The sequence below is a fragment of the Arvicola amphibius genome, chromosome 7 (assembly GCF_903992535.2).
Source record: "Arvicola amphibius chromosome 7, mArvAmp1.2, whole genome shotgun sequence".
In the NCBI taxonomy this organism is placed as follows: Eukaryota; Metazoa; Chordata; class Mammalia; order Rodentia; family Cricetidae; genus Arvicola; species Arvicola amphibius.
Window position 1 is genome coordinate 22,800,787 of NC_052053.1, and position 27,899 is coordinate 22,828,685.

General features: G+C 42.7%; 1 protein-coding gene across 1 annotated transcript in view; it reads left to right on the top strand.

Annotated features, from left to right (window-relative positions):
- Positions 1–369: 369 nt before the first annotated feature.
- Cd302 (CD302 molecule) overlaps positions 370–27,899 on the top strand; it is a 30,490-nt gene continuing 2,960 nt past the window's right edge. The window contains exons 1-5 of the mRNA XM_038336389.2: positions 370–626; positions 9,856–9,966; positions 21,813–21,929; positions 23,074–23,244; positions 25,239–25,265. Of these exons, the coding sequence (XP_038192317.1) occupies positions 566–626; positions 9,856–9,966; positions 21,813–21,929; positions 23,074–23,244; positions 25,239–25,265 (487 nt within the window). The 5' untranslated portion in view covers positions 370–565. The remainder of the gene's footprint in view (positions 627–9,855; positions 9,967–21,812; positions 21,930–23,073; positions 23,245–25,238; positions 25,266–27,899) is intronic.

The window sequence follows — 27,899 nt, forward strand, 5'->3', positions numbered from 1 at the left end:
GACAAACCCAAACTGAAGGACATTCTTCGGAGTGATCAGAACTTTTCCGGGGCATTTTTTTTTTTTTTTTTTTTGGCGGCGGGGGGAGGGGGACTGCTGAAAGGCAAAGAGTAGCGGAGGATAGTCCTCGACAAAAGACATTGAAGAGACATCACCTATGACCTATAAATGTAACGTTTGTTCCTGGATTGTGTCCTAGAACAGAGGTAACTGTCAAATGCCACAGGCTCTACCGTGTTCCACCATTGGTGGTTTCCCGGTTCCGATCATTGCCCCGATGTTATGTAATTTGCTAATATTTGGAGAAGCTGGCCGAAGGGGTTACAGGAATTTCATTTTGCAACATTTTAGAAAGTCTGCGATTATTTAGTCCAAATGAAAAGTTTATCTTTAAAAGAGAGAAGTTGGAGCCTGCAGCGCGCCAGCCGCTTGGGACTCTGGGCGTCCCAGCTGTGCGACCCTGGCCTCTACTCCCCCGCCTCGAGTGGGAGGCGTCGCGGCGGAGCTCAGAGCTCCGCACGCCCGACAAGCGCCGCCCTCGGCCCGCTCTCGGCGCCGCGCAGTCATGCCCCAAGCTGCGCTCTCCACGCTCCTGCTGCTGAGCCTCGCCACTGCCACCGTCGCGGGTAAGCCGCCCCTGCCGCGCCCCCAAGGGCGCAGACTTCCCGCTCCCACCCCGGCTGGTGTCTCACCGCCCCTCATGCCCTGAGCTCAGACCACCCCGCACCCATTTTTCTGGCTGGGCGCCTTCCGAGAGCCCGACCCGGGGCAAAGGCCAAGGCGGAGAACCTTCCTCCGGCTTCCACCGTGTAGGCATCCTCAGCTCCGACTCCCAAGACGGTTGGGTAGCTAGAGGGCAGAGGAACTTAGAGTCCCTGGATGGGTGGCAGGAGGGAAGAGATGAGGCCTGGGGGGTGGAGGAAGAGAGGAAACAGGCCCTGTCCCTTGGCTGGTGGTCAAGTTGTTAAAACAGGAAAGTTCAGCCAAACAATCCCTCATCAAGAGAGAAAAGAGGTCAGCCTTGGAAGCCACTACAAAGCTGAGTTAGAGAATCCTTTGTTCGGTTGGTATACTAGTGACATCTGAAAAAATTAGACATAATTAGTTACTTGCAAAATGACTCCTGAGGAAGACAGATAGTTCCACCCACCACGTGTTTTTCTTTAAAGGAGCTTTCCGTGGAGGCATGTCGAAAGTATGTTAGTGGGGAAACTCTTTCCAAAAAACACTATCAATCGACCATTTCCGAGAATGAAAGAACAAAATAAACAAGACCTAAGTGAAAGCGTGTGTGGGCTTCAAGAACAGGATTGTGCAAGAGATTTTTGCCTCCTGGATTCCGCTGGACTTTTAAATGAGCTTCTATATGAAGCCAGCTGCCTGCGGGGGAATGTTTTAAAGACCCTGGCTGGTGGAGACCCAACTTGAGCTCGCCAAGCTCTTTTCCTGGCCTCCAATCAGCTCTTAGGACCACTTAAACCGTCTGCCACCTAGCTGAGAAGCAGAAGCAAGATGTGCAGGTTACACCATTTGAATGGTATACGTTAGTTCTGGCTAAGGCTGTATTAGGATTTCTGTGGCGTCTGGGCCGATTCTGAGTTTTCCTCGGGCACCCCCTTGTTAAATCTAAGCCATCGGAATCCCCCCCCCCCCAAGCTCACTCTCTACAGTTCCATATCAAAAAAAAAAAAAAAAAAACTACTTTTTTTTTTCACCTGTGAGATGGTTCATGGATAAATATGCTTGTTTTGCAAGCCTGGTGACCTGAGTTGATTCAATCCCTGAAGCCATGTAAATGTAGGAGGAGAATAAGAATTCCACGAAGTTATTCTCTGGCCTCCCCGAAGGTGCACTGCACACATACACATGTGTCATACACACACACACACACACACACACACACACACAATGCTAGCAAATTAAAAGGGAAGAAAAAACACATTCTCAGCCACTCTGGAAAGATACGGCGTTTCTAGATTTTGGTATCACCTGTGAAGCCGTTTTGGACAGAGTCTGGTCTGGACAATTCAGGCTTGCCGAGAGCTTTAGATATAGTCCATGGTGAATAAATTCACTCTGCTAGTCAGCTTTCCTCAGTCAGGCAACTTGACTTTAAAGATTAATGTAAAAATGAGCTCGAGCGCTTCGCTCACTAGTTAGCCTGCTTCTCTGGACGTCAGTACAGTGGAGATGACATCACTTCGTAGAGCTGTTGTGTGTATCCAGGCCTAGTACTGGCCTGCGAAATCCTGGTCTCTTTCCTTTTGCTCTGGTCATAAAGCATGAAAGGCGATTGCATCAAGGGAAAACATCCAAAGAGTGCCACTCTGTTGCTGTTTGTGGTTACCGAGCACATTTCCACTCGTGATGGAGAGAGCTTATCAAGACTTAGAACTAGCTGAATGGCCAGACCTCGCTACAAAAGGAACCTCAGTAATCCAGCATAAAGTCTAAACTTAATGCTGAAGTGGAAATCATTCTTATTTTCTCTATTACTCTGGAGTGTATCAGTGAAAGTGAGCTTGTTGGTTTTCGTTATTAGCTCAGAATTCACAGTGGCTAAAACATTGCTTAACTTGCAAAGGTTCCGAGGCAGACCTTGATGGAGCTTCTCTGGCTTGGGTTTGTTTGTTTGTTTTATGTGAACACCGCTGGGTATCTAAGCACGAGTTCTTCACCCACCAGACCACCTCTCCAGATCTGGAGCCTCTCTGTAACTGTGCATTTGCACGCAGGGATGTGCCTGGGACTACCGGGTCACTGATTTCCCATGAGTGACACGAGAGGAGTAAACATAAGTCACCCTCTGTGCTCATCATGTGGGTCAGAATCTCGGCCTCTGATTTTGAGCGGCTTCTTCCTTCAAGCGGTGGTTTAGCCCCCCACCCCACCCCCGCCTTCCATCTAATGCTGTCTCCCTTCCCTCCCTGCTCTCCACTGAGTTTCTCCACACTGACCTGGTGGGAACGTCAACCTTCTGTCTTCTGTAGAGGCTGCTTACCCCCCTGTTGTTGGCACGGTCATTCCCTCCCCTACCATTTAGACCTGTGTTATTGTGTCATATCCTAAGGCCTTCCCCAACACCTACTCTTTGTTTTCTGAGTGTACTCTGTCTGTCTGTATTCTTGGCCATCACTCTCTTCCCAGGGACAGGCTATTTAGCAGCAGGAAACTTACTGTCTGGATGGAGTTTGTTTTATTTTTATGTGTCTTGAAACTTTATTTTGTAATAAGATGATGAAAATTGGATGATTGAAAAAGTATGGGGGAGGGGCTGGAGAGATGGCTCAGAGGTTAAGAGCACTGACTGCTCTTCCGGAGGTCCTGAGTTTGATTCCCAGCAACCACATGTTGGCTCACTACCATCTGTAATGAGATCCGGTGCCCTCTTCTGGCCTGAGGGCATACATGGAGGCTGAACACTGTGTACATAATAAGTAAATAAATCTTAAAAAAAAAAAAAAAAAGTATGGGGGAAGCCGGGCGGTGGTGGCGCAGGCCTTTAATCCCAGCACTCGGGAGGCAGGGGCAGGCGGATCTCTGAGTTCGAGGCCAGCCTGGTCTACAAGAGCTAGTTCCAGGACAGGCTCCAAAGCTGCAGAGAAACCCTGTCTCGAAAACAAACAAACAAACAAACAAAAAGGGAACAAAACAAAAGGATGGGGAATTAGCTGCATTGTGGTTTCTTTCCAACTGTGTCACTTCTGCCTGAACTTGTAACTGCATTCAAAACATTTGCAACCATAAAGGCCACGTTTTCTCAACATCACAGATGGAGCAGTTCTATTTCAGAGGAAATTATCTCAGATTAGATATAAGAATTTTTTTATGAGTACTGGAGAAATTGCTTAGCAGTTAAGAGCACTGGCTGCTCTTCCAGAAGACCCAGGTTCAGTTCCCAGCACACATATGGCAGCTCACGACTGCCTGTAACTCCAGTTCCAAGGGACCAGACATTCATGGCAAAACACCAGTGATCATAAGATAAAAAATAAATTAAAAACGAAAAGAGATTTGTTTTAAAAAAAATGTTTCTATAAATTTTAGTTTTAGTTTTGCCAACAAGAAATTGAATTCTGAAATAGTTATTATTTTAGGATTTCTTTCATTGTTGAGAAGCCTTTGAGAATTTGCTGCTGTGTTAAAAATCAATGCTGCCATTCAAAAGCATGTGTTCCACTCTGCGTGGCTGGGTAAGCATCTAGACCAAACCCAGATGTCTGATATGTTTGATGGCTGAAAACTCCTACAGATGGCTTCCAGCACAATACCTCACAAACCCACCCAAACGATAAAAGCCGAGTTTGGCTTAAAATGAGGTCAAGAAAGAACAATTTTTGCATCATCCATGTCTGACAGGTGATGGATATCCATGCTATCTAAAATATCACGGGACGTTTGGGATTTTGAGGAGAAACCAGGAGATTTAATCCATAAAAAAAAAATGGACCGGTGGTGCCCAGTGAGAAAGGTACAGATGACACACGTCTTCTGTGGATAAATGTCATAGCAGTTCTTTGAGGATGGGCATGGTGGCAAAGGCTATGGTTAATTGAGCATTCGGGCCTCTGTTCCTCCAGGACTCACATGCATGTAATAGACAGCGCCCTCTTGCCTTGCTGAAGTTGGCCTGTGGAGGGGGAGTGAGCGTTAATGTGAGAGCAGATAGGTCGTTACGCTTGCCTTGATCATACAAAATCTCTGTGGGGACAGCTTTTCATTCTTCTAGGTAGGTAGGTAAGGCAAGGGATGGATGGATGGATGGATGGATGGATGGATGGATGGATGGATGGATGGATAGATGAATAGATAGGTAGAGAGATGGTAGATTTATATAGATAGATTAAATGATAGGTAGATATATAGATTTATATAGAGAGATGATAGATATGTAAATAGATACATAGATACATGCATAGACACATACATAGATATATACATAGATATGTACATAGATATATACATAGATGCATACATGGATACATACATACATACATACATACATACATACATAAAAAGATAGTTGGCAAAATTTTCTTAAATGGGTGCTGGTTCCCTGGAAGATTCTAATGCAATAGCCAGTAGGATATTCCAGAAATGAGGGAGTGTGACAACCAAGACTGCATTCTGTCCCTGAAACTGGATTTCACCCACACTCAGACCTGTCTGTCTGTCTGGTAAGGGTGAGGCACGCTACCTTCCTGCTCAGTGCCCGTCTTCTATAGAAATTTCTTTGTCGTGTGTTAGCACATAATTTTGTGGGATTGACTCTATGTAAATTTGACTGTTAGCACAAAAGAGTGAATCTTATCGCTCTAAGGCCCCATGGTGTGGGGGAATGGAAAGAAACTGGGGCATAGGACAACCTAAGTATAGACCAGAGATCCTGTTGGAGTCAGACTTTTCTCCACAACCTAATTTGCTTGCCCAGAGCCATGTACCACCTCACTCCTACGTGCGCTTTTCTGGGTTGTGCTTCACACAGCACAGTACTTGTTACTTACGATATAATTAGATTTAAGGCCGGATCTCTGCTGACTCACAGTCAATAATCAACTGAGGAAAGAGATAACTACAATAGAAACCAATACTGAATGTGTTCAAGACGTCAGGTGGTAACATAGCCCCTTTTGAATAAGGATGGCTAGCTATGGGCTAGCTGGTTGTTTGACACAGTCAAACCTGGCAGGCTAAGGCTCTCCAAACCTCTTGTAGCTTGTGTGCTTTTACCTCTTAATAGTGTTAAAACAGCAATAAAATTTCAACTGATTTCAGCATGAGTTTTGGGGGGAGACATTATAATTATAGCATTCTCCAGTCCAGCGCTTCCTAGGGTGAACCATGTAGGACGGTGAGCCATGCAGAGAAGGCTCAGAAAGACATTGCTTGTTCCTGCCATGAGGCTATAAACGGGAAGCTAGCAGCACATTCAACAGTGAAACAATACACACATTGTATAACAATGAGAGGTGACAACCCACAGATACAAACTACAAAACAAGTGACTCTCATAAAAGTGATATTTGTCAGAAGAAGCTAGACACAAGAGTACATTGTGCCATGCCTGATTTGATTGCTGTAAAGTCCAAAACAAGCAAAACTGACCTATGGCGTTCAAAGTTAGGGAAATGATTTCATTTTGAGAAGGGGTGGTAACCAAAAGAGGATAATATTGTGTTTCTTCATTTTGCTGGGTGAGCGGGTTCTGTTTTTGAAACTATACCAAGCTGCATAGTTATGGCTTGTGCTTTTTTGTGTATGCTGTGTTCGATGAGAAGTTTCCTTTTTAAAAAGAGTAGTAGTATATAGTACTGGCCAGTAAGGTCTATTGAGTTAAATTTGGAGCTAGGAGGAACTACGGAGTTTCAGAAAGGAGCAGAGGAACTTAAAGTAAAGCCTTCGAAGAAGATGGAAATAAATTGGTGTGTGAAGGTGAAGAAGAGGATGTATGCACTCGGCCAAGCGATTAAGCTCTTACTCTAGGTCCCTGTCCAAGGAAGGAAGACATCAAGAGTGACCGTGGTTGATGAAAGCTACACGTTATGAAAATCTTTCCTCAGACATTGTGCTGGGTGGTTTGCATGCTTGACCTAACGTTAACAACGATAATTCAACTGTCTTAGCTAGAGTTTCTGTGAAAAGATACCATGACCACAGCAACTCTTACAAAGGGAAATGATTTAATTAGGGCTGCCTTACAGTTCAGAGGTTTAGTCATTATCGTCATGGTGGGAAGCATGGTGTCACACAGGCAGATGGGGTACAAGAGAGGTAGCTGAGAGTTCTGCATCCAGATCCAAAGGCACTGGGAAGAGAGAGAGACCTGGGCTTGGCTTGAGCATCTGAGGCCTCGAAAGATAACCCTAGTGACATACTTCCTCTAACAAAACCATACTTACACCAACGAGGCCACACATTCTAATAGTGCCGTAGTGCCCCTCCCTGTCAGTCTATGGGGGCGTTTTCATCCAAATCACCACACCAGCTAGGTAGACATCCATCCTTTTTATCCCCCAGAAAACACAGGAAACCAGATAAGCAGTCCAAGATGAAATTCTTTCTGTTCTGACCTCTAAAGCTTGCTCTGTCTGCTCATTTGCATCAACAACGATTGGTGGCTTAGGAGAGAAAGAGCTGTGTAGTGAAGCTGGAATAAACTTCACTGCTGACATCTCAAAGAAGAGGATCCAGAAAAAGGGTCTGGTCCTCCCAGGATGAAAAGATAATGAAAATGGTTCACGGCCTGAAAGTAGATTTAAAGACATTGAAGTCTTTTTTTTTTTAAAGGCCAGATGTTCACAGAAGGAGCAGAGGCATAGGGTGAAGCAGAGGTGGCTGAGCACCGCTTCGCAGGAAGAGAGGGCTCCTGGCTGCTCCAGTACAGCCTTCCACTAAGTGCCTTGTTTTCAGCCCCCCTCGGCTTTCCTCCTGTCCATATCTGTCATCTCCAGCCCCTCAATCTTTCTGGATGTTTTTGCTTTGTAAATCTTAGGTTCATGCCACCAGGTTGTCATAGCGTGTAATGCAAGTGTTCATAAAACAGTCAAAGACTGGCAAGATGGCTCAGTGGGTAAAGAAAGGTGCCTGCCACTGAGCCTGAAAACCCAAGTTTGATATCATGAACCCACATGGTGGAAGCAGAAAACTGACTCCTGCAAGCTGTCCTGTGACCTCCACTTATACACTGTGGCATGTGTGCATGTGTGCATGGATTTGTGCATGGGTCTTCCAGCATACACACACAGTGAAAAAAAATGTAGTTAGTTTTTTTTTAAAAAAATATCTAGGCATAGTAGCACATGCCTTTAATCTAAGCACTTGTAAAGCAGAGGCAAGAAGATCTCTGAGTTCAAGGCCAGCCTGGTCTACAGAGTGAGTTTCAGGACAGCAAGGGCTGTGGAGTGAGACCCTGTCTCCGAAAAACAAAACAAAACAAAAAAACAGAAAACAAAAACAAACAAACAAAAGATAATAGGAAGAAGAACTACTTGAATATAAAATGAATTGTGTCTTAGGATACTTCCTCGTCCTAGAATATTTTAGAAAAATTTACTATTAAAAGTGGCAACAGGGTTGGGCGGTGGTGGTACACGCCTGTAATCCCAGTACTTGGGAGGCAGAGGCAGGCGGATCTCTGTGAGTTCGAGGCCAGCCTGGGCTACAAGAGCTAGCTCCAGGACAGGCTCCAAAGCTACAGAAAAACCCTGTCTCGAAAAACCAAAAAAAAAAAAAAAAAAAAAAAAAGTGGCAACATGCAACTCATACTTGGGATGATTTAAATTGAAATAGGCATTAGTTTATCCTAACCAACATATGAGTGGCCTGAATTAATAGATCAATCCAGTGTGAGTATGGCTCATCCGTCTTGCTGCTCCAGCATCCTAGAGTGCTTCCTTTGGCCGCATGGTAGCTAATATCATCTAGCCAGCAGGTAAAGAAAAATATGCTGCGAGGAGAAATCTTGACTGATTTCTGCTCATCCCTCATCCTCCAGAAAACTGGGAAATAGTCTGTTTTGGTGGCAGTGAGCTCTGTTCTGTCAGAGGCCGAGGTGAAGTATCAGGGGTTTTTGAGGTCATAGTTTGACCTCAGTAAAGTCAAGAATGTTGACGTAATTGAGCGTACTGGAGCTGATCACTCAACTCTGACCTTCACAGGAGTGCTTGCTTCTATTCCTCTATATTAGATCGTAACACATACAGAACTTAAAACCATATAGGTGAGAGCTGGCCGATTTTCTGTAAACTTGCAAGAATATGTAAGCGTAATACCTTTTGTTCTGTCGTCCACTAAAATGAATAAATCCTTTTGTATGCTTCCAATGTGTTGCCGTGAAATCAAGTTCTTCTTTTTTGCATGATGATCTTTTGGAATCATCATGGCTTAAAAGTTCTATATCCTCATAATGAACAAAAGAAACGAACGTAGAGATAGGGACAGCCTTCCTAAATAGCGGGAGCAGAAATACTAAGGTTCAGCTTCATAGAGCTATACCATCCCTATCAATAAAATAACTAAATTAAGAGCAGACAGGGCGAGCCAGGTGGTGCTGGCGCACACCTTTAATCCCAGCCCTCAGGAGGCAGAGGCAGGTGGATCTCTGTGAGTTCAAGACTAACCTGGTCTGCAGAGTGAGTTCCAGGACAGCCAGGGCTGTTACACAGAGAAACCCTGTCTTGAAAAACAAAACAAACTAAACAAAAGCAAGCAAACAGAAAAGAACATACAGGGCTTGAAAAATATAGCTTAGTGGGAGAGCACATGACCAAGTGTACGTAAAACCCTAAATTCAGTTCCTAACCCCACCCCTCACACACACAACACACACACTCAGGAAGAAAATGAAAGAAAAAAATTGAGCATTAGTCTTGTTTGCTTGCACAGCACTAAAATTGTCTGGATAGTCATAATCTAGATACTATCTTCTGTTCCTGCAAGTAAAATTCGAACAAAAGGATTTTGCAGAACTCTTAAGACTTTTAAAACTATTGTTACATATGACAGAGATAGACTTCAAGGAGAGGCTTTAAGGTCTGACTAGTTGATTTCTTTGATAGCCGGTTGGTTTGGCGATGACACCTAATTTGCATGTCTGAATTGCTAAACAGTCAACATGCCGGTAACTGCCCTGCGAAGTCAGAAGCGAATCATCGGCACATTTTTTCCTTCATGTAAAATGGAGAAAAATGAATTCCTTTTACCCTGGTTGATTTCTTGTTTTAACAAAGGAAATGACGCGTGCGTGTGTGTGTGTGTGTGTGTGTGTGTGTGTGTGTGTGTGTGTGTGAACTTTTAATATGCAATATCCTTAGCATCAAGAACTCAGATTCATGTTACTTTTCTTTTCCCAAATAGACTGCCCTTCATCCGCCTGGGTTCAGTTCCAAGGCAGCTGCTACACTTTTCTTCAAGTTACCGTCAACGTGGAAAGCATAGAAGATGTCAGGAACCAGTGCATTGGCCACGGTAAGGAACTACTTTAAAAACATGAGTGATCCTACTGTCTTTTATCTGTGCTCCCAGAATTGATGTGCAGATGCTGGAATTGGCCATGCGGTTTCTCCCTGGTTGGAAGACAGTTGTTGGACAGCACTGCTCACGTTGGAGTGTCAGGACCATAACGACATTGGTATCTAGTCAGTGTGGGAACCGTGAGAGCTCTGCGTGAAAGGCACTGACTCTTAGAGTCGGATGACCGAGACCAGTGGTCCTCCACCTTCCAGATGCTATGACCCTTTAATACCCTTCCCCATGTTGTGGTGCCCCCCAACCATCAAATTATTTTCGCTGCCACTTCGTAACTGTAATTTTGCTACTGTTATGAATTATAACATAAATATCTGCATTTCTCCGATGGTCTTGGGTGACCCCTGTGAAAGAGTTGTTCAACCCCAAAGGGGTCGTGACCTCGTGACCCGCAAGCCTGAACTCCTCTGTCCACTTCTCTCCAACAGAAGAGAGACCTGGGGATTTAGTGCACAGCCTGTCAAGTATGGCATGGAAAGGAATGAGGAACTTTTTCTTAAAGAACCTTTACCAGAGTTTTACAAATTGCTTTTTTGCTGGCAGTGGTGGCACACACCTTTAATCCCAGCACTCAGGAGGAGGCAGAGGTAGGCGGATCTCTGTGAGTTCAAGGCCAGCGTGGTCTACAAGAGCTATTTCCACCGAAAAACTTTAAAAAAAGAAAGAAAGAAGGAAGGAAGGAAGGAAGGAAGGAAGGAAGGAAGGAAGAAAGAAAGAAAGAAAGAAAGAAAGAAAGAAAGAAAGAAAGAAAGAAAGAAAGAAAGAAAACCAAGTTGCTTTTTTGATTCTCCTGGCCCAGAACATACTGTTTCTCAACAATGATATTAGAGCCAATCGTGCTCTCCTTTCTCTCTCTGTCTCTGTCTCTGTCTCTCTCTCTCTCTCTCTCTCTCTCTCTCTCTCTCTCTCTCTCTCTCTCTCTCTCTCTCTCTCACACACACACACACACACACACACACACATCTTTTCTGGTTAGGAACATGGAAGAGAGAGGTAGGGGGAAATGTCCAATCAGAGTTCTCCGTTCAACTTAGTTTATAAAAGTTAATGACATGCGGAGTCCATGGCACAATAAGATTGATTACACCTTTTAAAGTACTTATTTACTTTGTGGGTATTAATATTTTGCCTGTATGTGTGCAAATGCACCACACGTGGGCCTGGTGCCTGGGGAGATCAAAAGCTGCTGTCAGATCCCCAGGAACTGGAGTTGCATATGGTTTATGAGCTACCCTGTGTTTGCTGGGACTTGAACCCCAGTCTTCTGTAAGAGTAGCAAGTGTTCTAACCCTTGAGCCTTCCCTCTAGCCCCTATATTGTTTCCTTAAAGGAAAGTTAAATTTAAACAAGCTGAGTGCTCTGCCTGTAAACAGTCTGAGTACGTGGTTTTTTATGACCTCAAGGCGTTTGATGAACTTGGTTACAAGGCTGAGCAAACGTTCAGTTAGTCAAAGCCGACTACAAAATGTATTTTCTGGAAAAGTCATTCCCACGGTGTCCCGTGCCTGCCCCTTAAGCACTTCACAGTTTCCGTGGTTTGACCTATCATAATAAACCCATTGAGTGTATATTTATTCTTCTTTATCAAAATTAAATTCAGTAGTTTGTTCAAAAACCACACAGCTTGATAATAACAGAAGCCAAGATTAGGACCTAGGCTTGGTGCTCGTGTTTGCACACGAAGTGCTCGTTTGTCCTTGCTGTCTCTGTCTCTGTCTGTCTCTGTCTCTGTCTCTCTCAGGACTGTCTTCACTTATCCAGGATCTGACAATGTGAATCTTCGAAGATGACTGCCAACACTCTGTTTCTTCCTGATCACTCACTTATACCTCTCAGTCTCTCTGCCCTCCCCATGATTCTAGGCTGGTTGTTGTGACTTGCTTACAACTCATGTGACGACATTCTGGGACACCCGAGGTCCAGACCGTACAAAGACTAGTAGATTTTCTGGAAGCCAAGAGAAGAAACTGATTCATGGAAGAGCAAATAATTAGCTGTGTCAGTGCTGCTACCAGATCAGTGGGGCGGGGGTCAAGAACTCATCTTCAGATGCACGGATGTGGATGTCATTTATGATGTACACAGAAATCTCTCTGCACCTCAGAACAAATTCCCAACGGAAATGGATTCAAGGAGAAAAGCAGGAAGGAAGGTTGGGAAGATGAGTATCGGTAATTCATCCCTCGGTGAAGAATCCAGGGACACGAGAGCAGCAGCTGTAGAACAAACAATGTTACGCAGCAGGAATGAGTTTTACGGTGGCAGAAATAGCATCAGCTTGTCTGAATCCTATAATACGGTTCTGGTTCTTAATGTTCACCTACAATTTACTGACAGTATCAACTCAACTCTAAAACAAACAAACAAACAAAAACCTATGGGATTCCTAAAAGCAAAGTTAATGCTTGTTACATATCTTGGCAAATCATCTTCTTTGTATTCCAACTCCATAATGTGTAACAAGTTAGCATTATTTATTGTATAGAGTAACAGGAAACAAAAAGCCCCCCAAAACGCACAGCCGGCTCAGTTGTTCATGTGTGTGAGTGTGGGCAAATGCAGAAGACAGCTCGGGTGTGGGTCCTCGCCTTCTATCTTGTTCGACAGGGTCTGTTGTTGTTTACCGCTTCATATGCCGGGCTGGCTGGCCTGTGGGCTTCTGGAGGAGGTCTGTCTCTAGTTGCTGTCTAGCCCTGGGAATCCTGTGGTTCTATACATGTGCTACGGTATCAGTGTCGCTGAGTTCTGGAGATCCGAACTCAGGTCCTGATGGTTGTGGGGCAAGCACTTTATCCACTGAGCCATCTCCTTATATGGTTCAAACTTAACAAATAAGTTGAGACAGGCTGTCACGATTTACACAGGCAGATGTCACCCTTCTTTGTAGCAGGGGCTACAGCATGCACCACACTCTCAGCAAAGTGCTTTTTTTTTTTTAAAGACAGATTTTCATTGTGCACCTTGTCCAAGCTGTCCTCAACCGTCTCCTGAGTAGTTAGGATTACAGGCATTTGCCATAGAACCCCATCAACATTTCTGTTGTTTTGAGTGTCCCGCAGACACCCTGGGTATGGGTACTGAGTCCAGGTCCTCACACGGGCAGACTATATGTGCTCCTGCTCCACTAGTAAGCTGTTCCGCTAGTCTTCTTTGGTTAAAGGTGTGCTTGCTGTAGTGACAGCTTATGTACATGTACTCAGCTCTTTGTCCCCAAAGACATGCTTCTGTTACGCGCCTCGTTGTTTGGGGATTCTTTAGTGAAATCTATAACCACACGGCCTTACGTGAAATATGAGTTGGTGGCGTTGGTCTTTAGTCCTTTAAAAGCACTGTTACTCCCGAGGTAAACCTAAAAATCCACTGATCATCTCATCACACGTTCTCTCCATCAGACTCCCAGCTCCATCCTTTAGAAATGCCCTGCCTGCCTTTAATTCCGGCATTTGAGAGGAGGAGTCAGGCAGATCTCTGCGAGTTCCAGGCCAGCTAGGGATACATGGTGAGGAGGGGTAGAGGGATAGGGGGAGACAAGGAAGTATCTGGGTTTGGTGATGCCCCCCTATAATCAGGAGGCAGAAACAGGATGCTCAAGGGGGTCAAACCAGCTTGGCCTACATAGTGAAACATTCTTTCAGAAAATAAGGACTGGGGGACATACTTGCATGGTTGAAGCACTTGCCTCGCATGTGCAAGACTCTGAGTTCAATCCCCAGGGCCACCGAGGGCAGCTGGTGTAAACACAGAAACAGGAGCAGACCGTGGTGGTGAACTCAGGCTATCAGGTTGACTGGATGGAGGGGTGCTTAGAGATTCGACGAATGACTTCTGAGGATGCTTGTGAGACTGTTTCCTGAGGAGAAGGCCTATGGATCCACACACTCTCTATGGAAGACCCTGCCCTGGCAGTGAGTAGGTGCTGTCTAGTCAGCTGGAGCAATGAAGCTGGAAGGACAGAATGACAAAGCACCTCTTGTCCTTCCTTCAAAAGCAGGCCTGTGGTTCACTGCTACAACCTGTGGACCTGGTTGCAGGTTCCTCAGCCTTTGACCCTGGAGCTCAAACTGCTTCGGGGCGTATATTGGACCTTTGGGCCCAGATGTAGGACTTGTTCTAAGGTATCTTGGACTTAGCCACCATCGCTTCCCTTGGCTCTCCACTGTGCTAATGGCCATTATGAAATTTCATAACCTCTTTGATCATGTAAGCCAATATAATAAATCCTCTCCCATAAAAAAATAAAATAAAAACTGTAATTTCTGAAAACCTACTAGTACAACATTTTGGAAGACTATAAAATTATACTAAGTTTATTTAATTAAAATCATTCATTGCAGAAGGAATAAATGGAAATATACTTTTATTGATTCTGTTGAAGGACCACAGAATTCTGTGTGTTCTGACAATCTCTCATTGTGTACATAGGCTGGCCTGGAATGTCTGATCCTCTTGTTTCTGCCTCTTGAGTCCTGGGATTACAAGTGCATGCCAAGACTGCCTGGCCACATTGTACATAAACACATTTATTTCCCCTTGAAAAGTTTATAGCTGTTAAATGGTGTTGACATGTTGGCTTTTAGCAGGGGAAGACGCAATTTCTAATATGCTTATATGGGTTTATTTCAAGGCAACTGGGTAGAACAGCAATTTTTGAGTCTTAAGAGATTTTAAAATGAGATTTTTTTTTTCAAAAACCAGTTTTAAAACAAGGCCATACCACATCGTCTATGTGGAAAGCCCAAGCTGGCCTCCTGCTCCCCCTCTTCTCCTGCCTGAGCCTCCCAAGTCTGGGGCTACAGGCGTTCGCAGCCGTGCCTGATGGCTTTCCTCTTTCTCAACAATTCATAGTTATTATATTTAGACGCAAATGTAGATTTAAGTAGCATGAACTATATTGGAGGCTGCAAGCCATGAAAAGACATGATCCTATATTAGCTCATTGTCAAGCCTTTTCCCCCTTTATTGAAAATACAACCTTTATATGTATCGGGGAAGCAACTATTTATTGTACACAAGCAAAAACCCTTCCTGGCTTCCTCCATAATGCAAATATATTTTCTTGAGCAAAGCAGATAAAACTGAATTTAAAACACCAAACAGTTTTCTAGCCGGATTCCCATTGCTTGTTCTGAACTCTTGTTGGGCTTCTATTGAAGCAAGGAACCTATCTGGGAGTTTTTAAATTGTTCTTGTGTATAAATGATATTTTTCTCTGAATTAAAAGTGTGTTCAGGGATGTAGCGAAAGGTTTTCGGTTTAATCTCCAGCACCCACCCCATCCTTAAAACATAAAGTCCTACTGATTTGATTTCTTAAAACTCTTTGTGCATTTCTAATAATCCTATGTGTTTTCTTTAAAAAACTCATTATTTCCACCCTACAAATTCCCACTTAATACGTGAATTAGAAAGCTAACAATGTCAGCATTCTTACTTTGGGCCCCGATGGTGTTTTGTTTAGAATTATAGGTCATCATGCTAATTTGGGAAAATAGTACTGTCACACCGAAGTCATATCTTAAACCTGTTATTGGGGTTTATAGAAAGTACGTAACATTTACTTTAGGGGCCGTAGAGAGCTGTATCTGCAGTCTGCCCAGGGCTTAGGCTCATTTACTCGGTTTTTACTGGTGTTACGTTCAGTGGAATGAGCGAGTGGTAAAGGGAAAGGCTGGTCAGATGGAGGAACAGGAATAACACTGACCGCCGTGCAGGCCTGACGATCCGATCTCAATCCCCATGGCTCATGGCTCTCACGGTGGAAAGGGACAAGCAATCCCAGAGTTGCCCCTACTCCACATGTGTGCTGTGGCCCATGTGCATATGCTCTCACAGATGTCTTTTTCTCTCTCTCTCTCTCTCTCTCTCCTCTCTCTCTCTCTCTCTCTCTCTCTCTCTCTCTCTCTCTCTCTTTCATACACACACATTAAAATGATTAAATAAAAAATGGTAGGCCAGGCGTGGTGGTACACACCTTTTGTCCCAGCACCCAGCACTTGGGAGGCAGAGCCAGGTGGATCTCTGTAAGTTCGAGTCTAGCCTGGTCTGTAAGCAAGTTCCAGGACAGCTAGGGCTATTACACAGAGAAAACCTGTCTTGAAAAAAAAAAAAAAAAACCAAATAAACAATGATCAACACTTCAAACTAAGCTGAAGTCTGCAATATACACTGCCTATTGTAACAAATGCTTTCAATTTACTTTTTGTGAGAAAAGACCTGTGTCAGAAAAAGAGCAAAACTATCAGATTAAATCTCATTAGGTGGTATTACTAGTAATGTGTTGTTAAAAAAATATTTTGCCTGAGCACATATATTCATTGGGGATTCAAGACATCATTTAAGAGAAGGAAAGTGTCTTATTTGCCAAATACAATAATTTAAGTCTCTATAATAATTAATTAGATTACAGTGCTTAAAATATTAAAGTTCCATTGGCTGCAGAAAGATCAAAGAAAAGGTGGGGGAAAAAACTCATTACTAAATACTGTAGAACCAGCCTGCTTCCATCTTAGGCTCAAAAGATATCTAATATTAAAGACAAAGTTCATTCCTGTTTATAATTAAACCTCTTTTTCAATGATTGGGCTATGCCCATCTCTGTAACCTTAACTACAAATGATTCTGTACGGCCTGTCCTAGAAAATGGCAACCACGTCTTTGTTCCAAAAGTTGTTTATAACCATCTTGCAACCCTACCTTTGTTTCAAAAGGTTGTTATGACTACCTGTTATTATGACTTCCTTGCAACCATGTCTTTGTTTCAAGGGGGACTAACTTGATATGCTTATGTTCTGTTCCTGTAACCCCGACTATTTTTCCCATCCAATCCCCCTGAACTCTAAAAACCTTGTCTTCCTCACATCTGTTGCTGACCTCTTGAACCCTGCCTTAGGAGGAGGCAGCCCATGTACATGAATTAAAAGGCTTGCTTTAATTAATTTGGCCATGATGATTTGGGCCAGCGGTCTTTTTCTTCCCATCTTTGAGATTAACAATCTCAAAGTGCCTTTTGTACTGGCAGTTTTATGTCAACTAGACACAAACTAGAATCACCAGCGAGAAGAGAACCTCAGTGAAGAAAACGCCTCCATAAGATCTGATTGTAAGGCGTTTTCCAATCAGTGATCAAATGGACAGGGCCCTACGGATTGTGGGTAGTACCATCCCTGGAATAGTAGTGCTGGGTTCTATTTATATATATAAAAAAAAAGGGAGGATGAGAAAGCCACGAGAAGCAAGCCAGTAAGCAGCACCCCTCCATGACCTCTGCACCAGCTCCCGCCTTCAGGTTCCTACCCAGCTTGAGTTCCTGTCCTGACTTCCTTCAATGGTGAACAGTGCTGTGGGAGTGGGAACCCAATAAACCCTCTCCTCCCCAACTCGCTTTTTGGTCATAGTGTTTTATTGTAACAATAGAAACCTAACTAAGACACTTCTATATGTTAAATATGTCTCCCAAGGATTTTTCTAGAATAGCAGTTTGGTTGCACCTCACCATTAAGTACTAAAATATATCATTAAAAGTATACATGGCATTTAGCACACGGGAGGTGATATCATCAGCTGGCACTGATTTAAAAAAACTATAATTTTATGACACTTATTAAAATATTGCTATGGGTTAATAGAAATATCAAAGAACCAAAGAATTAAAGTGCAAACCATGTAAAAAATCCCAGCTAAAATCCAGAAGCGTCTAATGTATTCATTCAGTAGCGTAACTAAAAGTCAAAGAAAGACACAATACTAACATATAATAAAGTACTGCAAAAACAGGTGGCAATTTTCAGTTATGAAAACTATTGATTTCATATTTTCTATCCCTTTATCAATCAAGAAAAAACTTTCTGAATGTTATATAATATATATATAAAGCAAGATATAAAAGTGCATTATAAACTTGTAACAACAGCTGAAAATATAATATATGCTTCTCATAGACAATAGGTAGGATATTGTGGTTTGAATGAGAATGGCCCCCAACAGGCTCCTCATATATTTTATCTGGTTCCCAGTTAGAAATTATTAGGACACGTGGCTTTGTTGGAAGAGATGTGTCTCTAGGGGTGTGGGCTTTGAGCTTTCAAGCGCTCATTCCATTCCCAAGCACCTTTCTCTGCCTCTTGCTTGTGGATCAAGCTCTCAACTGCTACTCAAGCGCCGTGCCTGCCACGTGTCCCCCGCCCCCATGATTGTCATGGACTCTACCCTTCTGGAACCATGAGCCCCAAATTAAACTCTTTTTTAAAAACACTGTTTCATAAGTTGCCTTGGTCATGGAGTTCCGTCACAGAGATTGAGGAGTAACTAAAATGTTTCCTCTTCCTGGCTGCCTCAATTTGTGGTCATATTGTAATGCAAATTACACTTAATCCAGCTTCAAAAGTCCCAGAGTCTTTCAACATGGTTTCAAAGTCCAAAGTCTCTTCTTAGAGTCAGGAAAATCTCTTTATTGTAAGTCCCTATAAAATGCAAAGGCAAAATACATACTTCCAACCTACAATAGGGCAGACTATGCATTACCATTCCAAAGGGAAGAAATGGGACACACTGAGGAAATTGTGGACCAATGTTAAGACCAAAACCAAGCAAGGCAAACTCCAATCCTGTAGTTCCATTTCTGATTTCAAAGGGTTGAGCAGCTTGGCCCTTCCCGCTTCTGCTGCCGGCAAAACACACTTCCCTCCTTCTCTCCGTTGGGCTGGCTCCACTCCCTGTAAGCAGCTCTCCTTGACAGACCGCCCACAGCTCTGGCACCGCCAATATCCTGGGGTCTCCAATACAGTCCAGGTTTCATTTCTCCGGGCCTTCATGTAGGGACTCCCTTGCCACACACTCGGCCTCATGGGCTCTTCTTAGCTGTGGAGGAAATACAAACCCCTTGTCTTGAATGTCTTTCTGAACTCAAGACAGGGCCACACAGCAGATGCTGCCAAGCTGGTTACCCCCTTGGGATGGGGCCTGAACCTCTCCTTGAATTACATAAGCTTTGATTTCTTGTTGCTCTTTAGGAGAAGAAAATCCCCCAGTGTTGTGTTCTTTTAAAAATGCTATGGAGTCCCAGGCGACAGCTGTAGGCAAGCAGCAAATGCTATGAAGTCCCAAATGGTGGTAGCAGGCCATGTGGCGGCAGACAGTGGGCCCTGCGAGCAGCCAGTCCCAGGCAGAGAAGGCTGCCGGTCTTAGAGGGTTGGCCTGAGCAGATGGCTGCCGGTCCCTGAGCAGTGGCTGGTCCCAGGCAGGGAGACACATGGCGGGCTGGCAGAAGACAGAGACATGGTGAGGTTGAATATTTATTCAGGGGAGTTATGAAGGGGGAAGGGGGAGGGGGAGAAAGAGAGAGACAGAGAGAGAGACAGAGAGAGACAGAGAAAGGGAAGCAGAGAAGTGGGGAGAGAGGCAGAAGCGAAGCTGCCTCTCCAAGGAAGATAGAAAAGAGAGCAAGCTCAGGCCAGAAGCTGAAGATCAGCCTGCCTCAGTGGATGGGGAGGGAATGGGCGTGGCTTGTCTCTTAAAGGGACAGGGACCAAAACCATAACACCCAGACCTCCAAGTTGAAGGTTGGTTGGGTAGCACCTCACCCTGAGGGAACTGCTCTCTTTTACCCCGGTTTACATTAGGCCTCTGCTTATGTCTTTCAGCACAATCTGATATAAAATTTCCTGGTGGCGTTTTTCTCGTCAAACTGCATGTTTCTATTTCTTTCTGCCCTGCTTGCTCCTTTCCATGGAAGCCCTGCGTAAGAGTGATGACTGATAACACCACAGAAGTCAGTGTTAGACTGCCTTGACATTGCCTCTGCTGATGAAATTGCTCCAAAACATCTCAGTTTAACCTCTGGCATATTCTTAGGACAAGTCGGGGGGGGGGGGGGAAGCCACATTCTTTGTCAAAATATCACACAAATGGTCTCTAGCCCAGTTGGTCATATTGTTCACCTCTAAAATCTCTTGATCTGGACCACCATAGTCCAAATTGCCCTGAACACTACTGTCTTCCAAGGCCCTACTAGGATGGCCCCTTAAGCCCCTCTTATAGCATTCAACTGCTTTCCTAGTCCAAAGTTCCAAAGTCTTCCACATTTTCCAAATGAAACAAAAAACAAACAAACAAACAAACAAAACAACCCCACATGGTCAGGCCTAGCACAACGATAGCCCATTCTCTGATACATTCTTAGCAGTGGGACAAAACACCATGACCAAGGCAACTACAAAAGAAAGTTTTTAATTTGGGGCTCATGGTTCCAGAGGGTTAGAGTCTATGACAATCATGGGGAAGAACATGGCAGCAGGCAGGCAGGCAGGCAGGCATAAGTTCATTATGGGAGGAGCACAGCAGCAGGCAGGCATAGCTGTGGAGTAGTAGCTGAAAGCTTACATCTTTATCCACAAGCAAGAGGCAGAGAGCTAACGAGGAATGCCATGGGCTTTTGAAACCTCAGGCCCACCCCCAGTGACACATCTCTTCCAACAAAGCCACACCCTCTAATCCTTCTCAAATAGTTCCACCAACTGGGGACCAAGAATTCAAATATATGAGTTTATGGGGGGGGGCATTTTCAGTCTAACTACCACAGTTATGGTATGCATAGCATGAAACGCCTAAGAGATTAAAAATGGTGGACGTGGAAAGCCGTGCTGCATTCTGACTTTAATGTGTATTGAAGGTCAGACTTCGTTTTTCAGTTTAAAAGCCCTTTTATAATCACACAATTAATTATCATCAAATACCATTTAGAAAAACATATGTAAATAGGTTAAAAAACAAACAAAGCCTAAATTGGACCACCCTGAGATAATCATTGCTAACGTTCTGGTTACTGTGGCCCCAATCTTTCAATGTCATAAAAAAGCTGTAATGATTATGGCCCGGGAAAAGCAATCAGTGTACAGTTCAATATGTGATTAATCATTGTGCCTGTTTGGAGTGGACAGGCAGGGATTAACACAGAATATGCTATTAAGGATGGCTCACGGTGCTTTAGGTTTTCTGATATGTCTCACCAAATTTTCCCAAAGGAAGTTGTTGTTCTTATTTTTACTGATTGTCCACATATCAGTTCCTAGTTTTCTACAATAAATGCTGAACTGGCTAGTCAGCAAATCTGGAAGTTTCATTTACATTCTTTGCAAAATTTTCACTCTTGTGTGGATGTATGTTCGTGGGAGCATGTGCACATGTTCACCTGTGTTCAGAGGACAACTTTTGGGAGTTGGTTGGTTCTTGCCTTCCCCCTTACTGAGGCAGGGCCTCTCTCATTTCTGCCTCTGTACTTTATACTACTGACTCAGGTCCACGAACTGCCAACTGCCAGCCAGTTCTCCTGTGTGCACCCCTATTTCTACATAGGCATGCAGGGATTACAGATATGTGTAACCACATCGGACCCTTTATGTGCAGGGATTGAACTAACTTGGGGTCAGGCTTGCAGGGCAAGCTAGCGCTTTACCTGCTGAGCTCCCAGATCCCAAATTTCATCTATTTTTTTTAACCAGTGAGAACTTTTCACACATTTCTAGTGACATAATTGTGATAAGTTGACTTTTTTTTCTTTTTCCTTTTTTTTTTTTTTTTTTTTTTTTTTTTTTTTTTTTTTTGGTTTTTCGAGACAGGGTTTCTCTGTAGCTTTGGTGCCTGTCCTGAACTAGCTCTTGTGGACCATGATGGCCTCGAACTCACAGAGATTTGCCTCTGCCTCCCAAGTTCTAGGATTAACGGTGTGTGCCACCACCCCGACTTTTTTTTTTTTTGATTCTTGAAGTTGGTTTTCTTTTAAAATTATTTCAGGAGCAGACATGATAAGTATACACAATGAAGAAGAAAATGCTTTTATACTGGACACTTTACAAAAGCAATGGAAAGGCCCGGAAGACCTCCTGCTAGGCATGTTTTATGACACAGATGGTAAGTGGGATTTATTTACCCTGTGAGACATGATTAACTGTTGGTGAGACTTAGGATGTTTGGTTCCTTAATTCTCTAGACCAGTGGTTCTCAACCTTTCTACTGCTTTAATTCCTCATGTTGTGGAGACCGCCAACCATACAGATATTTTCATTGCTACTTCATAGCTCTCATTTTACTGCTGTTATGAATCAAATGTCAATAAATATGTGTTTTCCAATAGTCTAAAGCAACCTCGTGAAAAGATTATTGTCGCCCCGTCTCCCCTGCCAAGAGGTCGTGACCCACACGTTAAGAACCACTGCTCCAACTGGAAATGCATGTCTCTGGCATTACATTTTCCAGTGTACACCAGAGACTTGTGTCCACAGTGTTTCCCCGAGTCACTTCAAGTGCTTCACAAATAGGAAACACACTTGATCCTCTTATTTGAATCAAACTGTCATTAGAGGGTTAGTATTTTCTTAAGATGCCATGGATTACAAGAAGTGTTAGTGTTTTCTGTTAATAGGGTAGAGATAAAATATTTTTTCCAGGTTACATAATAGGAATGTAAATTTTATTAGCATGCAACACTATAAAGCATACGTATTTTATAGTATATAATTTATATATTATAGTATAATATACAAATATATAAAGCATGTAGATACATGTATAGAGGTATTAGTCACATACTTTAAAAAAGATTTTATTATGTATGCAATGTTCTGCCTGCATGTTTGCCTGCACACCAAAAGAGGGCACCAGATCTCATTATGGATGGTTGTGAACCACCATTTGGTTGCTGGGAACTGAACTCAGGACCTCCAGAAGGGCAACAGTGCTCTTAACCTCTGAACCACCTCCCCAGCCCCATTAGTCACATTGTTAAATGTCATGAAATGACTGAGGTTATTAATGTTATTAACTATTTTTAAATTATTTCACCAAAATGTTTTTCTTCACAAAAATGACACCTTTTCCAGAATTCTCTTTAATTCACCTTTTGATAGGATATAGTGTTCCTTCTACAACTCTTACTCCTACAACCAAAAATTAGATTATAAACATGTAAGTTTCTACCTGGAATCTAAATCTTTTCCTTTGCATCTTATCACCGTTGAAAACTGTGATAATGTTGAAACTATTCCACAATTGACAGATGCAAGTTTCAAGTGGTTTGATAACTCAAATATGACCTTTGACAAGTGGGCAGATCAAGATGGCGAGGACCTGGTTGACACCTGTGGTTTCCTGTACACCAAGACAGGCGAATGGAAAAAGGGAAACTGTGAAATTTCTTCTGTGGAGGGGACACTCTGCAAAGCTGCAAGTAAGTGAGACTCCCTTTTCCCACTCTAGGAGGGATGAGGCACACGGTTCTGGAATACTTTTCTTAGACATAGTATGTCTCACAAGTCAAGGGATTAACTTTAGAATAAGGCTTGATGGAAGTCAGCAATCCTTACATTTCAGGAGTGGAGGCGAATCATGGGAACCAGACATAATTTATTCTGTGTGCCTATTCTTAGGAAGTCCTAACAGTCAAAAAATTCTTGTTTTTCAAACAAATTTTCATATCCTCTTTGCCTGTGATCTGACTGAGAAGTGGTAAAGAATAATACTGAATAATCTTAAAATTCTAACATTAAGGAATTAGATTCCCTACAAAACTAATACCTTTTGTTTAGACAATCAAAATGGCATATTAAAATTGCATCATATTTCATGATTTATTCTGTATTAAAATATACTTTCTGATCTATCAAAGTTTAACAAACAAAATTAAAATGTTCCACAATGTTTTCATGTTATTTGTTAAACCCTGAGTATAATTTGTTCTAAAATTCTGAGTATTTTTTCAGTCAGCAAATGAAAAATGAGAACTCTAGGTATGGTATGCTTAAAATGTGACTCAGCTGTTTTCCAGCTCAGCTCCTTCTTTTGTTTTTCAAGACAGGGTTTCTCTGAATAGTCTTGGCTGTCCTGGAGCTCGCTCTTTTAACTAGGCTGGCCTTCAACTCAGAGAGACCGGCCTCTGCCTCCCGAGTGCTGGGATTAAAAACCACCATACCTGGCCCCAAATCCAATCCTAAATAGTCTTTCCTTAACTATGAAGCAAACTGTCCTTCTGGCTCCGAGTTTTCCCATTTCTGAACTCTACACTAACTGGTGGCTCAGTCCTGGTTGTGGTTTTATAGGAGTGGCATCCCAACTTCAAGCATTTTTGTTTCGCTTTCCTCTGTGTGTGTGGATGTTGTGCGCTGAGTCTGGAGAGAGCTGACACAGTGGCTAAGATGGCGGGCTGGAGAGATGGCTCAGAGGTGAAGAGCACTGACTGCTCTTCCAGAGGACCCTTGATCAATTCCCAGCACCCATGTAGCGGCTCACAACTGTCTGGAACCCCAGTGCTCTCCTGGCCTCCAGGAGCACCAGGCACACACGTGGTGCAGAGACGTGCATACAGGCAAAACACTCATCTACATAAAAATAAAAACTAAAAAATCACTGTCTTTTTAGCCTCCAGACGGTGGTAGGCAAATACCCACCCCCTTTCAACTACATCCATACATGCACACACAAATTGGCTCCTTTTACCTACTGTGTTTGAGGGCACCATTACATAAAACAAACACTAGTTAAAAATACCAGAAGAGGGCTGAAGAGATAGCTCAGAGATTAAGAGCACTTGTGGCTCGTGCAGAGAACCAGGATTTAGTTCCCAGCACATACTCGGCCAGTTCCAGTTCTGATGCCTCTTCTGACCTCCATGGGCACTAGGTATGGGATGGATTGCCCATGTGTATATGCAAAACACTCAAATGCATGAAATGTAAAACTATTAACTAAAACAGCAAGAAACACTGAGCAAATCCACAGCTGATTAATTTTTATGTTTTCTAAAGACTCTCAAATCAGAATCATTTTATTTCTATCTATTATTTTTTATAAAGCTCCTTTATTCTTTTTCCAGCAACCAAGTCAGTATGCATTTTGTCCAGCTTAGGTATTTAATTTTAAAAAATTAAATTTGACATTGGGCAGTGGTGGCACACACCCTTAATCCCAGCGTTCAAGAGGCAGAATTAGGTGGATCTTTGAGTATGAGATCTACAGAGTGAGTTCCAGGACAGCCAGGATACCCTGAGAAACCCTGTCTCAAAACAAGGAAAATAACAAACTATATTCAAAACAGGTAAGATAGATACTCGATGAAGCAGTAAATGGGAATATTAACCTCATAGAGTATCCATTTTAAACAACTGTGTATAAATCAAATCTTAAGGCATCCTTAAATGTTTAATTTTCATTTCTTTTGTATTTTAGTTCCATATGACAAGAAATATTTATCAGGTAAGTAACATTCTGATCTTAAAATTTTCCATATATTAAAATATATATTTAAATTCTGGTATGTTAAGATACTACTGTTGATCCGTTTAAAAATATTATGTTGGTGCATGCCTTTAATTCCAGTACCTGACAAGGGAGGCCAGCCTGGTCTACAGCTCTGAGTTACAGTAGAGCCTGTCTTGAAAAACAAAAAAACAAACAATAACTATGTAACATAAAGACCTTTTATCAGAATATAGAAAGGTCTAAATAAAGCATCCCATTAGGGGCTGGGGTGATGGTTCCATGGCTAAGGCCATTGGCTGCTCTTCCAGAGGACCCAGGTTTGACTACCCAGCACAATGATGATTCACGTCCATCTGAACTCCAGATCCAGGAGATTTGATCCTATCTTCTGGCCTCCACGGGCATCAGGCATGTGCACGGGGCAGACATACAGTCAAAACACCCATATACATAAAGTAAAAAATTAAATTTAAAAAAGACATGACATTTAAAGTAACACATTACACATGAAAGGAGCCCTTTTTAATGCTTTTTCTGTGGAGTGCTTATGTTTTTATGTTTAAAGGTTAGACCCCATAGTCGTAAGTACAGTTCATAAAGTGTGTTTTATGCATTTTTTAAAAAAGATTTATTTATTACATATACAGTGTTCTGCTTACATGTATACTTGCAGGCCAGAAGGCACCAGATCTCATTACAGACGGCTATGAGCCACCATGTGGTTGCTGGGAATTGAACTCAGGACCTCTGGAAGAGCAGTCAGTGCGCTTAACCTCTAAGCCATCTCTCCAGCCCCGTTTTATGCACTTTTAAAGAGGGACAAGTATTACATGATTTGAATTCAAAACTATATAAGGCAAGCGTGGCGCCCATCTACCTTACTGTAGCTTTACCCTTACTGGGCACCATTCTATCCATTTCTGTAACTTTTTTTAAGTTGGAGAAGCAGGCGACAGGTGGGGGTCAGGGGCTGAGAGGGGAGTAATGCAAACATGATTTACTTTGCCCTTCTTATTAATAGCTTAGTGATCTTTTTTGTTTCCCTTCCTATGTATAAACTGGTCTGCATTCCCTGCCAGTATGTATATATACACTAACTAGTGTGCAACCTGAATTTGATCCTTTCCATCTATTTACTATTATGAACAGTGCTTCAATAAACAAATCACCTAGCACAAGTGTATGTTTAGCTAAAGGCTGCAAAGCTGAAAATGAAATCTGTAACTGATCAGTATTGGTCTTGGTATAGAGTTGTACATTTTACATTCCCAGTAAGTATCCATGGTGAAAGTTTCAGAGTTGCATCAATTAGTAACTTTTAACCTCTACATCATTAGGTATAATAGATCATTTGATGTTTATGTATCCACCAGTGGAACTCTCAGTCAGGTCACTATAGTTAACATTTCCACCACCCATGTTCTCACCCCTCTGTTTAAAGACCCACTTCACCACCAACCACTGGACGCTATTAACACATCAGCTGGACAGTTGTGTTGCATAATCATTTCTATACCTGCATATTGCTTGTTGATCACAAGTACTCCAGGTACTCCTATTAGCCACTCTTCCATAACCCCCATGATTACAAATATTGTCTGGCTAATTTCACTGAACACTTCCTCTCCATCCCAGTGCCTAACACCAGAGTTCTTCATGAACTTCACTGTGGTCTACAGTATGTGGATTTGTTGCTGTTGCTTTTTGATGAGACAGCCTGGAACTCAATATGTGTATCAAGCTGGCCACAAACTCACATTGATCCACCATCCTTTCCTCCTCAGTTACTTTATATATTACTCTGGCTTCTTCCATTCTGAAACTTTGTATATTTTTTCCTACTGCTTAGTTGTATTATAAACATTTTGCTCTTGCTTCCTAATGGTTTGATTTCTACTTTGGAATGAACATGAATAAAGCTACTACAAACATTCTCTTTTCTTGACCAACATTCTTAAATATATTCCCCCAAATATCTTGTAACACAATAGTTCTGTTAGAAACCATGTACCTGTTCATTGGCAAAACTGGGTCACACTGCCACTAGTGAGGCACTGGGAGCTTGAAGAGCTTTAGTCACATGATAGTAGTGCCCATTTCTGGTTTTGGTCATTCACGTAGGTGTATACCGAATTTACTGATTTTTCACTTTCCTGACGCCAGGCACTTCTATATTTTGTGAAATATTTGGTCAAGTCTATGTTTGACCATATTACTAGGTTGTTCCTATTGATGGACATTTAAAAAATGAGTTTTATATATTTGAGTCTTTTATATATAAAATTTGTCTCATGCTTAGTTTGTCATCATACAACTATATTAATTATCAAGAATGTGTGTGAGACACATCCTTGGTTTTCTATAGGAAAACAAAGGGTACTATTATAAAGAAACCACATCACAGTCCTTATCTGGCTCCTGAAAGAGAAAGGAAAAGACAGTGGCTACAGTTAGCAGCGATGTGCAGAAATTACTGCCTTTGTGCACTAACATGGAATATAAAGATGGTGCAGTCATGGTAGAAAAAGCAAGGCAGTTCTACTTTTGGATACACACCTAAGGAAAACAGACTCCACACACCTGTACACACCTGTATTCACAGTACTGTATTTCTGTCAAAAGATGGAA